The 26,035-nt window shown below is 39.7% G+C and overlaps 1 protein-coding gene across 1 annotated transcript in view; it reads right to left on the bottom strand.

The window, feature by feature from the left end:
• Positions 1-21,628, bottom strand: part of TBC1D15 (TBC1 domain family member 15) — a 33,684-nt gene extending 12,056 nt beyond the window's left edge. The window contains exons 1-8 of the mRNA XM_030477952.1: positions 21,413-21,628; positions 11,331-11,429; positions 11,019-11,093; positions 10,163-10,301; positions 8,345-8,555; positions 3,938-4,040; positions 2,773-2,970; positions 1,105-1,233 (exon numbers count right to left, since the gene is read on the bottom strand). Of these exons, the coding sequence (XP_030333812.1) occupies positions 1,105-1,233; positions 2,773-2,970; positions 3,938-4,040; positions 8,345-8,555; positions 10,163-10,301; positions 11,019-11,093; positions 11,331-11,429; positions 21,413-21,436 (978 nt within the window). The 5' untranslated portion in view covers positions 21,437-21,628. The remainder of the gene's footprint in view (positions 1-1,104; positions 1,234-2,772; positions 2,971-3,937; positions 4,041-8,344; positions 8,556-10,162; positions 10,302-11,018; positions 11,094-11,330; positions 11,430-21,412) is intronic.
• Between the last annotated feature and the right edge of the window lie 4,407 nt (positions 21,629-26,035).

The following is a 26,035-nucleotide window of genomic DNA, read 5'->3' as shown; positions in this document are numbered from 1 at the left end:
TGATTTTGTGAGAAAACACTGCTAAAGTGATACAACACTTCTTTAAGTAACAACTTAAAAGAGAATTTTTATAATCAAGCTTCCTTTTCACATTGCAGCCAAATCTTATCTACTAACTAGGTATCACACTTGGAGGAAACAGGAGGAAGAGAGTATGATTAAGCAGAGAACTGCAGAAGCACTGGATTCTTAGAAGATAAAAAAGAAACTTTTTACGAAAGACTTTTCTTCCTACATTTTTGCTTCACTGCTGGAAATAAAAACCTTACAGGCACCACAGACTTCAAGAAGCAAAAAAGTACCTTTAAAATTTATATGTTTAAACATCATGCTGCTTAACTGCCAAACTTCTGGTCTTGCCACAAACTGATCTTGAGGACTAGACCTACCTTTATTTTTTTATTTGCTCAAATATTTTCATCTAACAAGACACAGCCAACACGCAGATGAATCTTCCAAGCAACCAAAAACACTAGTGCCCACTCGAGGACGCTATTTGTCAGAAAGTTTCCAAGTACAGCTCATCATTTGTAGATGATGAAAATGTATTAGCTGAATTACATCCCACTCATCCAAAGAGTTTCTTTCAACTCCTGCAGTTTAGTCAGGAGAATGAGGCACTTTTGCTATATCACACTCCCCAGTTTACCAGTCCAAGGCCAGCTTGATTCCTCACTGTAACTAAAGTTTTCAATTTTCCAACACTGAGACTAAATTCACATTCATATTACAAAAACACTCAGTTCAATTGAAAAAAAAACCAAACAAACCAAACCCTGATTTCCTAACACTGAAGCACTGGTGTCTTCCTGAAAAGCACTTCAATTTCTCTATCACTTAAGCTTTTGAATTTTCAACTCATTCACTTTAGCCAGCCACACAGCTCTCTCTCCTTGTAGAGCACTGTATGGTTGCAGGACTGCTGAGGTATTTGATCAGATCATGCTTTATGAAGTCTCTCCAACAATACTGACTGGCTCATGCTCAAAGTCCTGCATGAGCATCACAAGTGTAATGAAAACAGCATAACCATGGCTTGGGAAGGACAGAAAAGGGGACTGGAATCACGCCATAGGTGTTGCTGAGTTTAGAAAAAGAAGTTACCCCTTTAAATATAGATTGCTTTATGTAGGCGACATTTAAAATTCTTCCTTCAGCATCCATATTCTTAGCCCATTCTTCTGCCGACACAGGCTCTCTTCTACTAACTTCAGGCTGTTTTCCTAGATCGATCTGAAACAAATGCAAATATGATGTATGAATCCCACTGAAGTGCTTCAGTAGTTTTAAATAACTGCACAAACAGTATTGAGCTCGTCAGTTTCTCATATTGAGTGTAACTACATTTTCACATGTGTATACCTCAGTTGGCAACTCTAAGGATCTATGATTGTGTCCATATTAGCAAGTAGTGTGGACCAATACAAGCAGATCTTTAAGGCAAGATACTCCATGCTGAGGACCTGAGCATACATACTAATATTTCAGATTTTGGAGGAGAATGTACGTGTGTGTTTTAAATAACCTCTACCCCCACAAACACCTCTGAGCTACCTTCCCATGGACTAAAAGTCTCTCTGCAATTAGGTACATGCAACACAGCAAACACAGACAATAGGAAGTTTCACTTCAAAAGCACATTCCTGATACACACTAGCTCATCTTAAGAGAGAACAGAAAACCAGCTTGGGTTCAGAGATGCTATGCTCACACAGACTGCAGCGTGACTGAAAGATCAATTTACGTACACTGCCCTTAAAAAATAAAAATAAACCCAAGACTGAATGTGCTTTCAGAACTTCTAACACCCACTAAAGTTTCACAGCTTGGGGTTACTCTCTCTCAGTTCCCAAACTGCATGTTTAAGCACAGCAAATTGATCATAAAGTAATTCCTTACTTTCTAAAAAGTATTTTGATAAGGGCGACCACCAAGTCAATTTGTGTTTTAACTCTTTAGAAAACCAAGGCATTTACCAGATTATGACATATTGTATTATTTTCAGTATGTAGCATTTGTTATACCTTTTCTCATTAATTAACTAACTGATTAAGTGCTAGGCAGCAAGTTCTTAGAATCACATCGTTCATACAGCTACTGCTAAGTTATTAACACTATTTTGAACTCGAGAAAAAAAAATAACATTCAATCCAGTTTAACACTCTAAAAGCATGTAAGCTGCTTAAATAGTAATCACAAGCATTTAAGAAAATCTTTTGCGCCTGTCTGTAAAAGACAGTAATAGGAGCCTAAAGTGATTCATAATCCCGTTACAAGTTCATTCTAGCTTTGGTTCAAGTCATACATAAATCTGTACATTCATACAGCCTAGACATTAATCATCCAATTAAATACTTTGTTTTAACCTTTTTAGTCCGCTTAAAGCAAACTGAAATATTAAAATGATTAGCCAAGAAAGTTGGTTATTAACATCCGTATCCCAATTTTACATAACATAGCTCTAGCTGACCACAGAGCAAACGCTAAATATGAAATGGGTAATTTTTCAAGGTAGTGACTCTGTGTAACGATAATCCCCACTTCAGCAATGACAAACTTTCTTTCAAAGCAAACCTCCTATTTGTAGGCATAAAAATGACATGTTCTAGATGTAGCTGACAATCTTCTCTCGGCTAAAAACGGTAGGGCCGCATACACCACAATGACCAAGCAGGAACACTATAACTCGCCAAGCTTCAAGTCCTATCATTCCTTTAAAGGTGTGCCTAAGAAGAATCAATGCATCCACATCATATGCATTTACACACTCACTCGTGTAATGACTTCAAATCCTGGTTCTTCCTGCTGATTTATTTTCAGCCCTGGAATAGCGTCATTGAGAAAGTCTGCCATTTCTGATGGTGGTCGCCTCTGAGTTGAAGGGTCACTTGAACGGAAACTGTCAAAAATATAGTTTGTGACTTTGGAAAATCTTCCCATTGTTACTGTGTATGGATCTTTCTTCAATTTCTGTGTTATAACAAGGAAAATGAGTAAAATACAAAAAGTCTCAGATTATTTGGAATTCTTGTACTCAAAAGCAAGCAAAACAACAGGAAGAATACTGTAGGTTTCGAAGTTATTGAGGTTTCATGTATCAGTGGTTTCATATAGCACATTCATTATATAATCAAAAAAGTGTATCTTGAGTATTAAGATAATACTGTTGATTTGAGAAATTGGACAGCAGAATGCTCAGGAAGCCTGACCTACATACAAAAGTGGATCAGATTTACTGTTTACTTTCCAGTGATTAATGCCAAAAAACATCGTCTTTATGCCTAGCTCCTCTACCTTCACAGAGAAAGCAGCCTGAATCATCACGTACACTGTTAGGAATCTCACACAACAATTTGTTTGACAACTAAGTCCAGAAACTAACGCAGTTCACTCAGGAACATTTTCTGTAATTAAATAAATCACTTGGTCAAAACTCTGGCCTCATTCAAGTCATTGGATATTTTGCTGCTGACTTTCCCAAGACCACAAACCCCATTAAATTATAAGCACTTGTAGCATTAAAAAAAAAACCACCCCAAACCTCTTTTTGGCAATATTGTATTTTTTGCTGCTGTATATCCAACATCACTTCAAACTGTCAGAAAATATTAAGGAAAAGAGTATGTAGTCAAGGAAAATTTAGAAAATTCTAATTAATATTTTAGTAATTCCTGAAATTTTTCTGTATTCCCTGTTATAAAACTATTTGAATCCAAATGTATAGAATAGCAGATAACATTAACTTGAATAGGTTTGATATAATACCACAGGGATATTAAGAATTTCTTAGAACATATAAAACAACTAATAAGTAAGCTTTCTTTCTATCGTAAGCATTTGTTTTAGGACACAAACAATGCTTCTACAATGGCAATGATTCATGTAATATTTTTTTAATAAATGTCTTCAGAGTAAAAAATTCAAAGCTAATGCATACTTGTAGTAAGCCATATGATGGTTCATCAAAGAGATTTTCAAAAGACTGAGAAAGAGACTTGTTCTGAGAATTCACAAGAAGAATCCGTTTATCCTGGGGAGATCTGCAATAAAAATAAAAAGGTTTCTATAGGCACCACCAGTTTTTCCTGAAAATATTTTTAAAACATTTACTGTTTTCTGAAGTCACATTTCAGGTGTTGTACAATGAAAGCGGTTTCATGCAAGATCACTCTTAGTCCTTGGCACAAGTTCACAAGCTAAAACACTACAAACAGGACTTTCGTTTTTCAAAAGATTAGTCATCATATTCATTCTGAACTGTACTCTTTCATACTGTGAAAAATCATGATGCTTTTGAGAAATTACTCTGGAAGATAACCTTTGTCACCCACATGTAAATAGTTTTCTTCAACTACAGTTTTCTGTATTTGACAACAGACAAAAAAAGAGGTGACACAGGAAAGGAAATTTAGTGAGACATAGTCAGCCTCAATACAATATATGCTGAAACTCCTTTAACATAACAGAGGAACTGAAAAAAGCCCACACCACCACACAGAGTTCAAGATTCTTTCAACCAATTAGTAAGTTTTATATTACCATGCCCTGTAATTGCATAGCATTACATAAAGGAATACAAACTGCTTTTCAATGTATGAAAGCATATCAATGAATTTCTAACCAACAGTATTACAACAGCTACTGTTAGAATAATTCTAAGATTCATACTGATAGGAGCTTAAAAAACACCACAGCCATTGTATTGTGAAACAGAACCATCTCAGTACAGCCTGCAAATGTCTTTCTGTGCAGACTCCAAAAGCTAAATGAACACAAACCCAATTTGGCCTAACTCAGTCTTTGTACACTCTTGCTCCTCAATGTAACATTCTCTCTGACAGGCTTGCATAGACAGATCAAAACACTAACAACAAAGGCAGTGGAACCACACTGCTCCTAATACTTAATCTGCTCTTTTGCTCTCACCTCCGCAACCCAACATTCCATCTTCTTCCCTCCTCCGGCACAGACCACAGAACCACAGAATGGTTAGGGTTGTAAAGAACCTTAAGATCACCTAGTTCAAACTCCCCTGCCACCCCCATCAATTCATTAACCAGATCCTGAACTCCCAATGTACAGCTCAATATGTGACAGCAGAGAGAACAGCTCAGAAGCCAGGCTGACATTCAGACCTCAGAGTTGGTAGCTAGGCAAGGGAAAGACAAACACTTTGCCATCTGACACTAATCCACTGCACAGGCTTACTTTTATTGCTCTCTCCCAAAGTTCAAATCCACTATTTCTCATCTTTGAAAGAAAAATTACTTTTATTTTTCTTAGTACCTGCATCATCTACCATGTTATTAAATTCAAAGATAAGAACTTTAATAAGCCTTATCTCTCTCCCATTCCAACAGGACAGGACACTGTTAACACAGACGGATATGAAATGCAACAAGAGATCTCATTTTGAGACAGCCAGACACCAGAGTCATACTTCTGAGGCAGCAACAGTTAATGAAGCACAACTGACTTTTGCTAAAAAGTAGCACAGGGGCAAAGGCTGAGTCATGTATTATGTTTTCCTTAACTAAAAGAACAAAAGAAACAAAAAACTTTGTACCATTCTCTCCATTTTAATAAAACATTCTCTCTGGACAGCCAGTTGGGTATGAACAGCTACTTGGGTAGCTTGGGTATCCTCAAAGCAGCAAATTATAAATATTTTGTTCAAGTTTAGCCACTTCCCACACACTGATATCAGCAATGATGTGCCATTTTATAAGGAATGGTGTTAAGAGAAAGGCAAAAACTTCTGAGGCAACAGGAACAGAAGAAGAAAAATAGCTGTGACAAAAAGGTATTTTAAAGAAAAAGCTAAACTTTCTGCCTTAACACCAATATCCCATGTATTATAAAGGAGAGGCTGGGATAACAAGTAATTATGCTACCAAGTATTTGCTTCTGGCATCCAGTTTTGAGGTTAGATATATCATTTACTAAAGCATAAGTAACCATCAGGAAACAACAGAAACGTACAGACACTGAAGTCTGCCATTTCCACAACTTAAGTTTGTTCTTTTCTCTTTCTTAAAAAAAACATAATCATAATTCATGACTAGACCACAGAAAAGAATTTGGTACCAGAAGCAGACCTTAACTGGAAGAGAGAAAGCTAAGAAAACTAAAATTGGAAGTTCCTGCTCACCTACATGCTTAACTTCATTCAAGTTTAATTTCCATATCTGCCTCAGCTTTTTGCTTTAAAGTTCCCAAAGTTACCTTAGCAAGGAACTCCATCTGGCAAGGATTCCTGGACATCCCCAGGGCACCACTGCTGGGTCAGACTGCACAAACTCTACACCACTGCCTTCTTTTAAAAACAGACACATGGGGACGTGACTGCCTCTCTTCATCCAGTTCCTTCCCCACCTGACAGCTACTAGTTTGCACTGTCCCTACAGAAATGTCCACATCACCTGGCAAGAGGCTACGAAGGACAAGAACTAGAAATTCACTGGGCCAAATAAAGGAAGAGTGGTGAGCTCCCACTCACTCACCACAGACTATCTGAAAGAGACAGTGTTTGAAACAGGAAACCAAAATCAGTACCTATTTCACTTTCAGTCAGTGACTCACCAATAAGCATTAATTTCGCATAGCAATGTGAAGTGTAATTATTTACAGCACATGACTCCATAGAAGTGGAAATAATGCCTGTTGGCAACACAAACTGTTCAATGTTACGTGCAATAACTGACTGACAAACACTGGACAGAACCTAGATGTCTGGCTTAAGAGGAGCTTAAGTGTTCAACTTCATAAAATGGTTTAAGGTATTGCAGTATGTTAGTTTAGATTCCTGTGTTTTTAAAAACTTTCAACCCTAAAGTCAAAAGATACAGAAAACTTCCTAATTATGAAAAGACAAAATAACTTGTTACATAGCAGAGCAGTATCTTGTTCTAAATATTTTCTGCTTTTGAGCAAAAAATATGAAATATAAGCTTAGTCCAGGTGCCTCAACATTAAATACATGGAACTCCAACAAAATCAATCCAACAATGACTACAGATTGGTAGTTCAGTACTGCATTTTAGTTATCAACTTTTCTGTTATTTATTGCTTTTTATGCGTATGTGTGTGTACATACACACATGCACACACACACATATATATTAAAAAAATAAGCTCTTTAAATATTGGCCATTAAAAAACCCAGCAGCATGAACTCATTACTTTTAAATTGCTTTTGTTAAAGCTTCCAATTGACTAACTGGAAAGAAGGTGTAAGTTTCTAGTTGAGAGTTAACCACAAGAAAAAAGTTTTGATTAAGTTCATGCAAACCAGGTTGCTACACTGTCAAATGCACTCCGTAAGCCTACTTAAAGCTTGTCCTGTCCATTAAATACATCCTATGGAATTAGTTAGAAAATTTGAAATACATTGCTGCATTATATAGACAACAGATCACATTAGGGTATAAAGCTTTCATCAACTCGCCATACAGCACAGGGGTTTTTCCTAGTGTTTCCACAGCCATTTCACTATCCACCTTACAATCTGTCATCAGAATATTATGTTGTAAGTGATAACAAAACACTTTTGAAAACAGATTACCTGTTACACTCACCTTATACCTGTTATAGGTGTACCTGTTACATCTCATTGTTTCCTCATGCTCTACTTACTCTTATTTACTCTGTTGCCTTCTTAAATTATCCTTATGCCTACATGGTGAGAGCAGAACATTTTATTTCATTCTGCATCCATGCTTGCCAATCACAAAGGATTTTTTCTAAGTGAAAAATTTGGTGGTGACACAATATAAATATACAACAAAACCCAAGTATTTAACACCATGATAAGGTCTAACTATGTGTACATTCATATGGTTGAAAAATAAAACCAAGTGTGAAACATTCCCCATGGCAAGAAGTTACAGGAAACAGAATTCTGAGGGAAAACATTTACATACAAGTTGATTTAGTTGACAGTGCTGTAAGCTACCTCACACATCGATGTCAATACTCACAGATATTTCACACAAAGTAGAATATCTCAAATTTTAACACAAATTATCCAACTTCATACAAGTGGTTCAGGAAGAAGGATATAACTTTACACTGAGTGTTCATGACAAGCTTCTGTACCCTCTAGAGGAAGCTACTGAGGAATTACGGAGCTGGTAACATTTCAACAGATTCTAAACTATTTCATAAATTGATTCAACAATTTTAAAACTTCAGCCTACATTCCAAATGCATATGTTTAAGTCACCTTGAAAACTGATTCTACTAATAAAAGGGTATTTAAAATACATCAGGAAGCATTAATCTGAAATTCATTAAACCAATGATCCATATTTTAAATCAGAATTAAGAGTTGTCTGGTACTTACTCATTCAGCACAACATGCTTTTGAAGGCATTCAATCAATAGCTTGCTATCCCCATGATGAAAGTGAAGAGCTGGTAGTTTCACATCATCCTTCAGACAGAACACCAAATAAGACCATCCCATGCCTTCCTTGTTTTGTTTGATTGATTTCAGATCCGTCAAACTGAACAGGAATGACCACTTGCTTTCTCCATTTGCATGAGCTGCAGCATCTTAAAAACAAAATGACCACATGATTTTAGTTTGACTTCCAGTGTTAGCAATTACAAATGCATTGTATCTGTCACTGTTCCTAGAAATCAAGCCCAAAACCCAGCATTCATTCTGATGATGAAGTGTGTACCGTAACTACTGCAACTGCTATTTCTGGGTTTCTCTTTGTGCCTCCTCATCTTCTACAGACTTCTAAAATAATGGGCAAGTCCATCAGACTGCTCCCCTAAAGCTGTGCCTACAGTTTATAAAAGGATCCAGCACTTAACATACAACTGCTGTATCAAATTCCAGCAGAAAGCTGAATCTCACCAGCACGTGCACCAGGTAGTACTACGTACTCAAACTAAACATGGTATACATTACAATACTGCATGCTACATATTGGACACAGTACAGGTGATGTGTGGTAAAACAGCTACCAAAGTAAGGGAGAAGGAATTGAAAATCTCCCTACCCACTCTTCTCTGCCATACTGCGCAAACATGTACACGCTCTGGGCAAGACTGCACACATTCAAAGAGAAAGGATTACATTTTACTTTATCAGAGGACACAAAATTGTCAGCATGCCTGGAGGTAATCCGGCATACCCTCTCGCCTGCCCACATCATATTACAGAAACTGGAAATAAGCAAGAAGTGTCAGAAGAGCATAATCCAAGTCAGTAGTGCTCACTGACACTTTGGATGAAGATGCACTCTAACACCTGAAGATGAAAAATCAATACAAACCAGTGACATAATAAACTATCCTATGCCTGACAGAGGTGCTGATTTTAGCTTTATATTGTGCTAGCACTAAAAGCTCCTCTCAAACACAGGAACCTTTTATAATCAATGACTGTGCTTTACCCAGAAACATTAATAAACTGAAGTCCAAACCCCACACTCACACATGACATAGATGACATTTAAAACCATCACAGATACGGTGAGACAAGCACCATGGTCCTCAGTTACAGACTAAGAAATAATACAGTGAAAAGTAGTATTATAGAGAAAAATACTATGGGAGAATCAGAGGAGAAAAAAAAATTACTTGAGAATCACTGCCCTTTCTCCCCCACTCTTACCCTGCCCCAAACATCTCTACTGAGACACTGTAACAAAAATGATGTAGCTATAAAATTATTTTGCTGAAGTAAAAAAGACCATATAAAAAAGACCCACATACCACATAATTGTACATTCCATCTCCCCCTGCTGTTGCAGTATGGAAAGGCGTTTGAGTAGTAAACCACTTCTGTTTTCATTTTCCTTTCTACCATGACATCTAGTTCAAATGCCATTTATTTGAACGAATGCAAGAGCCCAATGCAGGTAAAACTGCTGTGACAGTCATTAGATGATGTAGCAAGAAGTTAACCCTAACATTTATTTTCAATACAATTCTCCACCAATTTAAACAAAAAGGCATTGGAAGCAGATGGCAGCTATTCCACTGTGATTTTTTCCCCCCACACCCAGGCTCACCCCACACCACAAATAATGAAGAGCTTTTCAATTCCTAGTAAAATCAATTTTACGTTATCTAAAAGGCAATTCTTCACCTAAAAGTTACCATAAAGCAAAACCAAAACCAAACCCCACTTCTATATTTAGTACCTCCATTTGAATGAGGTTTCTTTTTAAAAGAGACCGTGGTGACCATGTCCCATTCTGCTTCATAACTACTTGGACGGTCTGCTCCTCGGGAACATTTTTCTTTAGGAGTTTGAGTCCACTCAACAACAGAACTGGAATCCTGAGGCGACCAAAAAAAAAAAGTTACTATCAAAAAATAAAAAGCATGAAAACTGAGCTAGTTTCTCAGATTAAACAAGAATAAGCATCTTCATTTTCACAAATTAAAAGAATCTGTAGTGTTAATATCCTAAGAAACACGATACAGTTCAACACAGGAAATCTGGACTTTCGACTAAGAGAAAAGATTTACTTAATAAATTCAACATGGTACTGAAACAGCCTAGCCTCTCTTGCAGATTCTACCTACACAAAAAACCTTTTATTTAAATGTAAAACTTAAATCTTTCTTCTTTAGTTGCATCCTCTTAATATTGCTTAAATACCACACATCACTGCATCTTAGAACCCCCATACACTTCTATTTTTATTTTGCATCAGAACAGTACCTCTCTGTTTTGAGTCTAACTATGAAGAGCGAATCAACATGGTAGATGCAAGGGGACTGGTGACTGTGATACACATATTCATTTGGTCTTTACTATTGATACATAGTCCCCTTCTGTTTTATATATGAATCAAGTAAAAACTAAATACAGTCACCTACACATGTACAGCAATAACCTAAACTGGGCTGTAGTCCACAAATGATTCCTACATGTAGCTATTAATACCAATGATAATCGCATAAATAGATTTTGCTTCCAGTTATGAGATCACCTACGTATAAGTTAATACAAAATAAAATCTCTAACTAACTGATAACTAACCAACATACCTTTCCAGCACACAGGATATTAGAAGTATCCAAAGTATCATCCAGTGGTCTCCAGTCTACTATTACTTCATTTTCCTACAATACAAACCATCATAATTCAATACTCACAACATACCTCCCTATTTACTCATGGTATGATCACGGTACAAGTGACATATATACACACATACAAAAATTATGAAGATGAAACATTATGTGGTGTTTGTTCATTTATGAAATCTTATACTTAAAAAGATATTTAAGATTTCCCAAACACATTGTGTGTTTCACCAACAAATAGATGAAGTTTCCATAAATGTATTATGCAAGTACCTTTTCTATGACTCGTAGTATTCCTGATATTAAGTTGTCTTGGTCATCATTTTTTCCGCAGGATGAATGAATGAAAACTCCTTCTTGCTCATACACAACCTACAACAAAGCGGGCAATGAAATAAAACACCCCAGTATTTTAATTTATCATCTTGACTCACCTACATAAGTTGAACACCTCTACCTTGTTAAAGGATTTGTTACCTTTCCTTCCTCCCCACCCCTAAGATCTGAGTCTTTCACTTGAATCAAGACAAAATAGAAAATGGAACTTGTTAAACTTGCTCTCTAAGCAACAATTCGACTATTATTACTTCACCAGGAAATCACAAAAAATGCATTGAGTACCTAGTATTTTTTAAAGCAGCAGGCAGAGGTTCATATGGAAATACTGCATAGCTTGTAAAACATTAAAAGGCTTTCTTACCTAGTCTGCCTTTCCCCCGCTTGCCATTTAAGCATGTTGAAACAATAACCATAATTTAAATTAAAAATGAAAAGTCTGGTGTACAAAAGATGAACTCCACAGAAATAAAAAATTGCAGCCTTAGATTAAATAATGGCCCAATCCTACATTCTTTGCCTACATGAATGGCAAAGGTTCCATTCCGAAGGTAGAATATGCGACAGTCAGATAAAAGAGGCTTGTAGGAGTACACGCTGCCCACATAACTTCTGCATTTAAGCATTTACAAAACTCTTTACAGTATTCTTAAAAAAAGGGAAAAAAAGAAAATCAGAGAATTCTTGTCTGTCAAAATTCAGCAGGCTTCAAAGCTATATGCTATACATACTCTTAAAAGTTCTATAAACAATGTAAATGAATTCTGTTTTCAACCACTCTCTAAAAGAAGCATGAAAAGTCCCTAATATACCAAGCTTAGATTTTGTGGAAGTGAAATGCATCAAGCAGTAACAGTAATTTTTTTTTTAACTATGTTAATTTTCAAACCAAGCTGCAAGCACTGCCTCAACAAATACGTATTTTTTAAGGCAAAATCTAATAATTCTTGACTAATCAGAGACAGGTATCGTACTTCTTTGATACTAACATATCAGTGTATCTTTTTCTCAACTTATTTGTTTGTCAGGTTTTTAAAATCCTCACACAGGCCAGTAAGCTAAAGTTTAGGTATGTAAACTTAACTAGGCAGACAAGAATACAGAGCTTAAAAATAGCAATAAAATTCAGTAAACTCATCCTTTCGGTTGTAGATTTACTACTTCTATTTCTCTTCACTTTACACAATTCTGAAGTGTCCTGTTTAATCACAGAATATTACTTGAAAGAAACCTCTAGAGGTCACTCAGTGTAATCTCCCTCTTGAAAGATTACTAACATCAAACTACCTTTCAAACACTGGAATCCTTCTTTCACCTTCTCCATTATAGCTTTTTGATCTTTTCTATCAAAAAATATCCTCCCTCTCTTTCTACCAAATACCTGGGGTTATGCTCAGTCCCTGTTTAAACAAGGCAACTTTGGAATTTATTTAAATTTTCCCTTCTGGCTACTTGGACCTAATTTATTACCACAACTAGTCAGAAGTATGAACAAAAGTGATCAATCATACATATTTGTATCAGAATTACACTGGTAGAAGCGCATTTCTGCCAACAATGTTAGTAAAAATCAAAGAGTATACCTTCTCAGCCTAGAAGGTATGTAATCTAGTAATTGGTTTTATTATTTTCCATCCATTAACTTCTCAGGACAAACACTTCCTTTCATGGGAAAGGAAAACGTGTTCCCAACACGACAGTTGTCATGCAAATGAAAAATTCTACATTGCTCTTCATAACAGGCCCAGCTCCCTGCCCCGTGCTCCACCAAAACAGGAGATACAACCGAAGAAGCAAGAACGTGCTTAGAAGTTTGGAGGGTATCTGTAGAACAGAGACCTTCTCACAATGCAGCTGAATGAGCCGTTACTCCAGAGAAAAACTCCTCCAAGTTTGAAAGGCCAGAAGGCCAAGCTGTTGGGATTTATTCTTAACCAGTAACAGGTGCAAGCTTATATTTATTTTATCCAACTGTTATGAAGCATTTCATATAACCGAGCTTAAAAAGTGCAATTTTTTTTATATCACAGAAGAAAAATGTTAAGTCACATGTAGATGGGAGTCTACAAGATGCAATAATGGAACTAATTTGAAGAAAAACATAGCATTAATCTTATAAAGCATTACCTAGGAAGTGCTTTAACAGCTTATCCCACTGCAAAACATTTTGGAAGTCAGCATTTTTGAATTATCAAAAATATTGAGCTGCTCTGTTTAGCATTACTTTGTAAGATAAATCAATAACTGAATTTCAGAATATGATTTTATAGTGGTAGCACCTGAAGATTAGCTACACTGGGTGGCTGTATTTCACACAATGTTCTTAAGCTGAAGAATCAAAAATGCTACTAAGTATTCTTAGAGCACCTTACAGTAAAATGTAGTTTGTGACAGATTCTCGTTTCCTGGTCTCACAGCACTGACCAAGCTACTGGTCAATTCAAAGAGGGAAAGTAATGTTAAATTACACATACAAGTACTAAGGAAAGTATCAAATTGAAACACAGTACACCAACAGCTAGATTTGAATAAGAAAACATCCATCAGTAGACAACTGCTGTAACACCGTATAGCTCAACCCCACACACCATGTGGCCCACAAAGGTATTTTTGCTCAGTGCCTCGGCAGCCGAACAAACCAGTCAACAGCAGCATACACTGCTACTTGCCTGAACAGTAGGTTACTGCAGAACATGCAAGATGAGTGTCTTGAAGTAAGATGTGGGGCAACAGACAGCAGATGCTGGAGGACAAAAGAAGCATCACTAAAATACTAACAACTTGTGTAAGGTGTGCACGCAAAATGTATGTAGTGAGATCCTGGTACGTATGAAGACAGTAGAAGGAACTAGGTATGAGCAGGGCAGGATAATGAAACCTTTCCTCCCTCATTAGCAGTTAAAGTAACTATAATCCCACCTAAGCGTGACCAAAACCAGGATCACCATTACCTGTCAACACCCCCTGCATAGGGAAGCCACTCAATCTTCTTCAAACATTGATTAACTTTTCGCCTTCAGTAACAGAGGTCTGTAATCTAGAAAGGCCTCATTATCCACTGTCTGAATCAATTCAAGGATTTTAAAGAACATCATCTGTTCAGTTAGTCAATTCTGCTTCTTGTATTACGAGGCAGGAAAACACACTACTGGCTCACCTTCGTTTTGTACTATTCATTATTTCACATATTTCATCATGGTTTCTTTTTCAAAGGTGAGAAGTAGGTAGAGTCAAGCTCAATCTTCCATTTTCTTTTCATATGATTAGAGCCATCACCCTTCCTCTAAGTCTACACAACATCAGCAAGTCCATCATGAAAAAAACCACACGTTCATGTTAATAAGACCACACCACAGGTGACTAGATAAATTGACATGTCCCTAGGATTTTAATCCAAACCCAAAGGTATTCCTCACCCCAAATATTACAGCCCTTCCACCCTTCCACCCAGCAAGAAACCTGTGCTCTGCACAGTCAACCCACCAGTCATGGAAACAGAACCCTAGGGAAGAAAAGCAGCATATGTTGCTTAGACTTGAGACCAAAAAAGCTGTCCAGCCACGAAAAGCCTAACTATAGATTTAAACAAAGGTTGATTTGTTTTCTTCTATACCTATTCGCAAACATCTGTTGAACTGTCCAAAGATGCGTGTTCCTCAGGTTTAGCTGTTACTACATACATGAAAGCCAGACGCTGCTGGTCCCACAACAAAAACACAAATGAAAAAAGAACAGAAGAGCGTGTGTTAAAAGCACACACCAACACAACCAAAGGAAATGGAGATTTAACGTGACAGAAGCTAAACTTCAAAAATTACTTGATTTCCAATTTTAATTGTCTTGTAGCTGTACATGTATCAGAATTACCCAAAGGTTTTCAGACATCTCACTAGCTTAAAGCTAGTTCTAATGGAAAACCATTTCCAGATTTATTCATCTGTGGTATCCTTAAGTTCCTCAAATGCAACAAATCAGAAGCATGACTACCTTACCACTGGAAAAGCACTCAGTTGGCAACATTTTTCTATAAAGAAATTATGGAGAAATTAGGAACAAAAAGCTTGTATGACTTAAGCATTCCTTTTTAATAAACTTAAATTTCAAGTTTTTGTTTTTTTTCAAATATGTTCCTGAGAAGCTCATGTTCATAGGTCTTTCTTGCTTCTCAAGCAAGTCCATGCTTGCAGTCTGCAAGCATAACTTAAACCACATTTTTCCAGTTCTATAGAATAAAAATTAGACCTATTGCCTATTTGATCCAGATCCTACCAAAAGCTAAAAATTGATGCAAGAGCTTCCAAATGCTGCCAAGCCACCTTGACCTGGGATTTTTCCACAGGTGCTACAGAAGTCAAAGGCAAAGTCACAGTTCATTCTAGTCAGTCATTAATAGCACCATGCCACACAGAGACTGCAGCTATTCCATCTAACATACTGACAGAGGGTCTGTAAAAACAGGGAAGTACAGCACAAAATTCAGGAAAGCTGCATGAAGCAATAGCTGTCTACTCACCAACAATAAAAAAAAAAAATCAGAGGGAAGAGGCAGGATGTAGGCTCAGTTTACATGTCATGGCATATGCTAGCTTAAGTTCTGGAAAGCTGTTCAAGTATTTATATTCTAAATCCAGCAGAAAATAACTTTTGTAAGTCCCACTGTTGTCCCACTAACGCTTTCTGAGAAATAAATTGTATCATTCTTAATGCTGTAAGGACATAGCATGGACAATTCGTATCTCCAGCTCATTGTACTGCTTACAATGAGCAGCCAACAGGCAATGTTTGTAGCTCTTTATTGCCAGGGACATAGGCAAGCAGGCAGCTTTCAGCATAACACATCAACAGTTACAATATATGCCAGAAGACAAGCAAAGTTTGGGGATTAAATGCTTGTTTTGACAACAATTCACGGCCCTGTGCTACTGGCCAGTTAAAGACAACACTGCACACAAAGACAATGAGATGCAGGCAACAAAAAAGGAGAGTTAGGATCTGGGGCTACCACAGAACAGCCCCAGGGTCCTACCCTCCTCACCCATGTGTTTCCCACCCTGCCTGTGCTGGGCACCTAAGTACAAGCTGATGTCATGTCCACTGATTGTTCACATTACACTCTTGCTTTTGCCTCTGCCATGCACCAACCACCTGCCAAACGCAAGACATTTGAGAGAATGGAGAAGCACTGCAACTCTCCCAGCTAGTTAGCTAGTCCCATCTTTCAGATGCATTCTGTGTTCTTATCCAACTCACTCCCTTTTTCTGCCAACACGTACAGCTCAGGGCCAGCTCTGCTCTGCCAAGATGCCATCCAGCTTCTCATGACAGACACAGCTTGCAGCACTTATTCAGTAAACCAGCCACTGCTCTGGAATCATTAAGTAATTATGGAGCTGTGCAAATCCTCATTTTAACAACTTTGCAAAGCAGTTCCTTTGGGTTTGCCTCATATTAGAGAATCAGGTAAAGGACCTCACCATGGATTCAACAGTTGAAGCAGCAAGCAGGTGTGCTTGTTAGAGAGTGACTGAGTAAGAAAGTCTGAATGCTCCACAGACTACAAATTAAGGAAAAATGGATCTGTGAGCAAACATTATCAACAGATATGGCAGCTGTGAAGCATCTTATTTTTCAGAATCTGACAGAAGGTAAACAGAACAAAAGATGCAACGAAGTAAGGAAACAACTAGAGGCCAGTAAAATAAATTCAATTTAGGAAATGGTTGTCCCAAGAGACCTTAATTCACAAAATAAAGTATCTTAGTTTAGATCTGTGCTTTAAGTTAGAAGAAATACAACTCGATTTAAACCATTTGCATTATGTTGCTTTAATTTCCATCTCCATCTTTGGAATAGTTTTGGAATAGCTAAGGTTTCCCCAGAGCTTATTCACATATCTAGTGCTGAACTGTCACTGGGCACGTCGAAGTACCTACTACATCAACAACCTGCTTTCAAAGACCAGAAACCAGCACATTTAAGCACTCTACAAAGCATGAAGCGAGTATTACTTGACCAACATGATTTTTCTGCTCCACAGAAGATATGCTACAACTTCTGGGAAAAATCCTACAAATATTGTTCACACTGTGAAAAATATGAGAAAGGTCACACCAGGAACCACATATTCTAAGAAACATTTCCTGCTTGACAACAGTAAGTTTTCAAGTTCTGACTGAGGTGCATTGACAATTGAACCACTAAGTATTACTGCTACTTATGCAACAATAGGGGATACCATTGAAAATGCAAGTCTTTTCAGGGTACCAAAAGTCAGGGCTTGAGGTGGTAAAGCACTATTTCTGCTGTGAACACTTCTGCAAGAGAAATCCTTGATGAATAGAAACAGAAAGAATATACAGAAATTTCAGTTATTAGTGAACTGTTTTACTTTCCAGCATAATGAAGCTTTAACTGAATTCAAAAGACACAAAGGCAGGTATAGGTTTTTGTTCACAGAGATAACCTATGAAATAGGTTCAGAAAGGATTATTATTCTGTACATAGTAAATTATAAAGGCTGAAAATCAAGTCCTTAATAAAATGACATAACAATGCATAGTAGTCTGTGCCCCCAAATTTAACTAGAAGGTGCAGCAAGACACTGCCTAGCACCACAGAATATATATATCTCTCTTAAATAATCTGCTATATCTGTGCCAACAAACTACCTGCAGGATGCAAAGCTACTTTTAACAGTCCATACATGAAATCTCTTTGCTGGTCCTGGCTATAAAAACAAAACCAAACCACCCAACAGCACACACACATACAACCCAACTCACCCCCCAACACTACAACATTTGCAACATTATTTTTTAGTAATAGTTACACTGCCACTCAAACACTTTTGGGTGCAGAACTGGCCAAGCATCTGAGCTTAGAACCAAAGCTCAGATGTTCAGCCAGTTAGAGCTCTGAAGCTTTAACTTCCAGAGCAAGGACACAGGCAAGTGAAAAATAACTTCTCTGACAGCCCATGTGTCAATTGGTAATTTGAGAAAGATCTGACAGCCCATGTGCCGAAGACACTCTGAACTCCAAGAGCATAAAAAACCATTACTGTCTTTAGACCAGCTGTAATAATAGCCTATAGACCGACAGACTAAGACTGAAGTTTGTACTTCTCTCCATGCACAACTTTAATCTCGTTTTCTAAAATGATTTTCTGTTACAAGGGTGAGTACAGAGTCAGTTCTCTGAATTAAGGACACTGCCATTTGCTAAGCAACAGAAAGAGAAAATAAACCTGTTTTCATGTACAAAGCCAAAAGCACTGAAAATGAATGACCTTACTGCCAAGTTACTTGCAGAAAAAAATTACAACTCTAAGAAAGGGCAAAAACCTGAAGCTCACACTGTTCTAGGGCAGATGGGCATTAGTAAAGAATGAGTCATGACTCCAAAACTCAACAGCATAAACTTAAGTTTTCCAGAACCGAGCTAAGCACATAGAGAAAAAACACTGGAAAAGAACCTTCCAAGATGCAAAACAGTAAAAAAAACAAATAGAACAAACATCCTACTAAAGTAGTAAATACAATTATGTGAGGTAACCAAATTTATAATTCATATCCCCTCAACATATGGAGCAGAAACCACAGACAACATGACACAGTCAAGTTGTGAATCCCTTGATATTAGTGATGTCTGGGAAATTAAAAAGAAGTGATAGAGAAGGGGAAGGCAATCAGGGTAAAAACATAATAGAAACCACAACCTTATATGGTTTGCTGAAACAAGACTGCATGAAAGCTGAGACAGTGCAGGCTATCTCTGCTGTTTAATATATTGCCATGGGAATTTATGTAATATTTTGCAGAAAAGAACATACACATTAAAAATAGATTACTTTCAGCTGATAAGATCTGTCAAATGAGATTAAAGCGCCCCACAAACCAATGCCTACTACTCTTTCAGAAATGTATCACCTGAAACAGGTCCTTACACAACTCTGCACAGTCAGAAGGAAAAGTGTTATTAATTTAGGACACGCGTAGCTTGGAAACCCACTAAGCTGCAAAATGCCTTAAATGAGAATGCCAGGTCTATACCAACTTACACTGCATTTATTCCACCTGGACTGAAGTTTCACTTAGTTTGTGAGCCTTTCTAAAATCCTGCTGCCATTCAAAGGAACAATTTGTGATCCAGTGTGCTCCCTAGACCAATAGAAAACTAATCCAGCCAAAATAGGCATACACAGGTTTATGTATTATTTCAGCTTGCTAGATCAAATCACTGAGAGACCAAATGCGTACAGTGCCCAAGCAAGAAGTGCAACACACAGGTGGGGAGGAGGATGGAACTGCTCCTACTGAGAGCAGTGAAACTTCAAACCAGCCCAGCCACTTCATGAAGCTTGAGAAAACACAACTGTCATTTTTTTCTCTGTATCAAAAGGGACGTGGCAAAGAATGTTACTGAATTAGAAGTTGCGTTAACAACTTGCATTCATACTGCGGACGTGGAATAGCTGAAACGGAGTTTTGCAATGTCTTGGAGATTCAGCCTTAGGCAAACAGACTTTTTTTTTTTTTTTCCAAAAAGAACAATGAGTACATAGCAAATTCACAAACAACCAATCCACAATAGTTTTAGCCTCTGATATAAACTATTATAATATAGCTGCTTTCAGGAGAAACTTCCTGAAGAAGATCCTGATAAAAAACTATGGGAGGAAGGGAAGCTGCAAAATGAAAATTTACCATCATCCAATAAACTGCTGGATTGAGATTAAAACGGGCAAAACCAGAAGAGTAACTTTTCCCTGTATACATAAAAACTGGATGCGCACATCTAGAAACAACTGAGAGAACAGTATGGCTACCTTTCCATTTACTGCACCTAACAGCAGTAAAGAACTTGAAAGTAAAGTTGTAACATCTCCAGCTGAACAAACTGCCTGATCCACCAGTTTTGGTTGAAATGGATATGGTAAACTGGCACAAGCAAGATCTCTACTGAGTTTTCCTGCTAGCTAAATGCTCTCCTCAGCACCCTCTGAGAAGCACAGACATGGGGTAATTACTTATGTTTTCCTATGCCAAAATCAGCACGAGCTGAAGTTATCAGTTGCTGCCATATGCTGGACAAGTGAAACTGAAGACTGCCACACTCTAACCCTGACTACATACAGTCAGCTGCTACACTGAGATTTTAAATCCTAGATAAAGGATCCACATGCTTGGGAGGCCAGTACTGCAAAGTGGCACTTTCAGGAGATGGAGTTACGGAATAAAAACATTCCTACAACAAAACCACACGGACACAACTCGGACCTGCCGGTGGGAGAGCAGGGAGGCAGAGAAGGTTGCCGATACTTCCTCCGGTGACCCAAAAGCACGACTGACACCTGAATCCTTGTCAAGCTCTACTGCTTCATTCGGGAACACTCGGCAAGGATCGGCGGCATGCAAAAATCTTTACGTTCCTAAACCACGTTACTGACGCGGCTTTGTATGCACCCCGGAGAGACACCCGCACGCTAACAGCGCGCAGGCCAGGAGAAACGCCAGGAACATCTACGAGCACCTCCGGGACACGCGGCCACGTAGACAGGACAAGCCTCGTTCCTCCACCCCGGCCTCAGAGCCTGCTCTGAGGAGACCAACCCCCGGCCCCGGGGCTGCCTGCCTCCGCCGGAGAGCGGCCTTTTCCTATACTGCGGCCGTCTCTCCGCGCACCCCGGAGGCGAGCCGGGGCGGCAGCCACTGCGACGGGCCCCAGGCAGGGCCCGAGTCTCACCCGCCGACCGCGACCCCCTCCCGCGCCCGGCGCACGGCGGCGCAGCGGGCTCACGGCCTCCCGCCACCGCCAGGCCCGCCCGAGGGCGGGCCGCCCGTGTGCGGAGGGGGTGAGCCCGGGCCCCGTGAGGAGACCCCGCGCCCTGCGGGGAGGACAGGCCCCCGCACGGCCACGCAGAGGGCCCGGCCGCCCCCTTCCCGCGGCTCCCGCCACCCGTGGCGACCCCAGCGGCGGGGCCGGCCGCGCGGGAGCCGGGCCCAGCGCACCGCCGTTACCTTCCCGCTCGGAGGCGCCGCCATGTTGCCTACGAGTGTTTATGATGACGTCGCGCTCTTCACGTGCTCCCCGCGCCGCTCCACAACAAGCCCCGTCACTCCCGCCGCGGCCGGCGCACGCGCGCGCCGAGGCGGCCCCGCCCGGGCAGGGGAAGGCGCCGCCGCCACGCGCGCAGCGACCGCACCTCAGCTCAGGGGGCGGGGCTCCGGGCACGGGGCGGGAAGGGCACGCCCCCGCCGCGAGGCGGGGCTCCACCGGGCCGTTTACCTCAGGGGCACCGCCGGGACAGGCGGGGATGTGGTGGGGTAATTTCTTCTCTTCCGCGTTCTTTTCTCTCACGCAGCTGTCTGCTGGGCCGGTGCCCAGCCGCGGAGAAGCGACCCCCCCGATCTCGTCTCTGGCCTGGTGTCCCGCCGGTTCTTCTCCGCATAGATTTAACAGGGAAGTGTGGGGGTACGGGGGCAGTGAAGGACAAGGCAGCAGCGACAGGCGTATCCAGCCAGGGCTCTACGGAGCAGCAGCGCACCTGCCCGTGTCGGCCGGGCTCCGTCGCGGGGAGAGCAGCAGCTGCCCCCTGGATCCCGCGTGTAGCGGTGAGGGGAAACGAGGCGAGTTTTTTCTCATCCTTAAAGTTTTTCTGAGCCGCCCGAGATTGTAGTTACAACCTGTTGAAAATTTGATATGAAACACACATAGTATTTTCTCTAGTTGTTTTATTTCTCTTCCTGCAGCTGCAGGATTTAAATATGAAAGAAATACCGGCCCTTAGGCACCATTAAGCTGCACATAGACCCGGTTTTTACCATTAATGAAAAATACACCACTTTGAGGGTGATGACTTTCAACACATAACACATTCATATTCATCACGGGATAAAGCCAAATCTTAATTATAGTAATCTCATCGATGTTAGCAATTACTCAAGATTCATACGTGTGCAGATTTATAGTCTGGAAGAATTCTCCTGCAGATATCAAGAGGTTTTGGTTGGTCTTTACCTGGAAAACCATATAATGCATGGTATTACTTTAATTAGGTTTCACTTAATTTCTGCAACCTCCTGAGAGCTATAAATATTTTTTTTTTAAGACATTTGTTATATTCCAACACCTTATTATTAAATATTTTTAGCAAATAGTATATCCCCAAATACTGTTTACTTGAAACAGATGAATGAGAAGGTCACAGGGAAGTGATTTGCTGCTGTGAGGGAGCAAAGGTAATTTGGGTTTGGGTTGTTGGGGGGGGGGTTTGTCACTGTCATAAAATGGCATTATAATTTGCTTCTGACTTCTCAAGTTAAAAACTCATTTACCCAGATGAACACCCATACTGTACTTCGTACCGTGGAAACCCAGATTTGCAATTCTCAAGACAAATACTGATGTGCTTCAAAGTTGTGAGAGCCTGTTGTGACTCTGTTTTGTCAAGATTTCTTTCAAAGTTCCTTTCCCAGGGGAAGCTCAGAAGTAAGATTCCCATCATCTTCATTAGCCTGTATCTGCAACGGACTCCTTGAAGTCTGCTCTCTTCGCTAGCATGACTGCCATCTTCTAGTTCTCCAAGGACTTGACCATTAGCACATTGAATCAAAGCCTCCCTCTCTTTGTAATTGTGTCAGTAAATATATATTTATCCCATGACTCACTGCTTTATTTCTACTACAGCCATTAATCCTGATGCAAATTAAAATCTTCTTTTATCATCCACAGGCAGCTAACGGAAAAGATGGTTTTATCTTCCTCCAGAATCTCTTGGCACCCATCTCTCTCTCTTCAATATCCATCTGTCTGCAAGGCATACCACTTGGTTGATGCTTCAGTCTTATATATCCCTCTGGATTCTCTCTTCCACATAGCTAGCTCCCTTGCAGACTTTTTCTTGTACAACAGCACCAAAGCAAAGGTTTTCCTGTCTGTCCACACAGCTAAACATTTTTTAACTTGTAACATTCTGTTCCCTGACAGCAACTGACACCATTTTGATCTGGTTGGACTCCTGCAGAATGCTTTTGCAGAAGTCATTTGTCTAGCCCATTATCACTTCAACCTTCTCATCTAGCTCCTCCTGTGCACCTAACAACTCTACCCTTCTTTAGGGCCCGACATAAAATGTCCTTCCTCATTTTGGGGATGATTATCTCCCACTCTCTCTCAGTGAAGGTCCAGCTTCCACATCAAATCAACAGTGCTAGACTCTGCCTATTATTTGTAAAATTTTCATGCGAGAAGTTGTGTTGAAGGCACTTTCGTCAAGCTGACCTTCCTGGAGCAAAAACTCGCTTAGAAGTGCGCCAAGTTGTCTCGTTATTATTCTTGTCCTCAATTAGGGAATAAAATTGGTATCAAGTAGGTGGTTGATGACCTAAAACCCCCACTGATGGTGCTGACTGCTACATTTTCTCATTGTTTCCTTGTCTATTCTGCCTGTCTGCATCCATGTATTCTTTCTTAACTATTCTTTGATTGTCAGCGGGACTGGACAGGGTCCTTCTTTTTCATATGATCATACAATAATTTAGGTTGGAAGGATCTTTAATACATCATCTGGTCTGCCTCACTACTCGAAGCAGGACAAATTTAGTAGTTGGGTCAGGTTGCTCAGGGTCACTTTTGCTTTGTGACAGACCATATGACCTCTTGGCAGACTCGGGCACGCAGCTGCAGAGGCACCCTGCAATCAGCTGAGAAGCATGATTCTCAGATGAAGGACTGAAAGAGGGACCAGAACCAGTGTGTGAGGCTTACACAGTGCTCAGTGTGACACACTTACGTGTCCTGCTCTGAACAAGACGAGCATTTTTCATTTTATCCACTGAGGATGGTGAAAAACCTTGTTTATTCCTGACTTGAATTAGCATTAATGGCTGCCTTTCAACAAATCTGGCCACTTAAAGGAAAGCCAGTTCAGGATACTGCCATTCAAATTAACTTATTTAGCTAAGTTAGAGTCCAAGCTAAAGAATCTAGCACAGCAGGATCTTGTTCCCTTATGAGATTTTTTTAAGGTATTGTGGTAACAATACTTCTACTAAAAGTTTCTTCTTTCAGTGTTTCCATCACTAAAAACATGCTAATTAAGTTAACAGTTTTTCTGGAGGTTCAATGAATGCTAACCTGTGCTCCTCCGTGCATTTTCCCTTAAGCTTCCAGCATTACTATATTCATTTGTACAGTCAGTCAAGGAGAATTGACACAGAGTGGGAATTGGAGATGGAGGCTCCACATAAGATGTGTGCAGCAAGGAACAGCTACTGTACACCCATCGTGAGGGGACAAGGGGTTTAACACAGTGAGTTTATGTATCTATGCACAAAATTAGAGTTGCTTTGCCAAACATGGAACTACGACTCAAAATAACAGCAAAAGTACTGTTCACAAGAAGGATGGGAAAAAACGTTGTTCGCTTGTTAGCAGGGAACAAGCTAACACAGAGAAACTCAGAATAAATTTTTTGAAAGAGGGAGCTGTGAAAATATCCAGGAAACGGTGAATGATTTCTAGACTGATTTTCTTACACCTTTTAATCTCGATTATTTGTTAGGACTGGTTATTGTTGCCAGACCTGTGCTAAGGTAATCAGTGTTTGTACTAGGGAGTTGCAGCTCAAAACCTGACCAGAGACAAAACTATCTTCCATTATTGCCTGAGAAAAGCAGAAGTTGGGGCTTCGGAGACGAGACTTGGAGAAAACAAGAAGTACAAGAAAGGTACAATTAAAAAAAAAAAAAAAAAAAAAATTGACCAGCAAATACTGGAACATTCCTGAAGCTCAAGGGAGTCTGAATGCTTGTAGAAGCATCATGGAGTTCTGGATAAGCCTTGAGCAAAAAACATTGAAAAACAATGACCTGACTAAACCCCTATGTTTAAAACTGATCTTTCATCTTAGGGTTGTGCCTAGCCCTACTCAACACACAGTTCAAAAAGAGATTAGAACGAGGAAGAAAAGTTTCTTCAGTCTTCAGACACAGACTTTCAAACATACATGCCAATAGGCCCATCATTTTGTAAATAAAAATTTTTCTTATGCTTAAATGGAATTTCTTGTATTTCAGTCTGTGTCCATTTAGTCATGTTCTTTCACTGGACACTACTGAAGAGACCAGCTCCACTTTCTTTACTCCCTCTCATAGTGTATTTTTAAATGTTGACAAGAGCCTCTGAGCCTTCTCAAGACTGAGCAGTCCCAGCTCTGTCAGCCTCTCTTTGTATGACAGATGGTCCTAATCATTTTTGATGGCCCGTCACAGGCCTCACTCCAGGAAGCCAGTGGCTCTGTTGTACTGGGGAGCCCAGCACTAGACTCCAGAAGTCTCTCACTAGGACTGAGGGGAAGGATCACCTCCTTCAGCCTGCTGGCAATGCTCTTTCTGATGCAGCCCAGGATCTGCAGTCTTTGCTGGCTCACCAACTTCTTGTGCACCATGACACTGAGATCCTTCTATGCAAAGCTTCTTTCTAGCCAGTCCATTCCCAGTCCATAGTGGTGCATTACAGCATTTCAGTTTATAGACCTGAATCGTTCACAACACCAAGTTCCATAGGCTGACATTGTGCTAACAGGTTCCTCTGCCTTCTCCATAAGCCTGTTAAGAAAACAACAGGGCAGGCTGTAGCTC

This window comes from Strigops habroptila, chromosome 3 (genome assembly GCF_004027225.2).
Source record: "Strigops habroptila isolate Jane chromosome 3, bStrHab1.2.pri, whole genome shotgun sequence".
Taxonomy (NCBI): Eukaryota; Metazoa; Chordata; class Aves; order Psittaciformes; family Psittacidae; genus Strigops; species Strigops habroptila.
The sequence above is the reverse complement of the archived record's forward strand: the minus strand, read 5'-3'. Positions and strand labels throughout refer to the sequence as shown.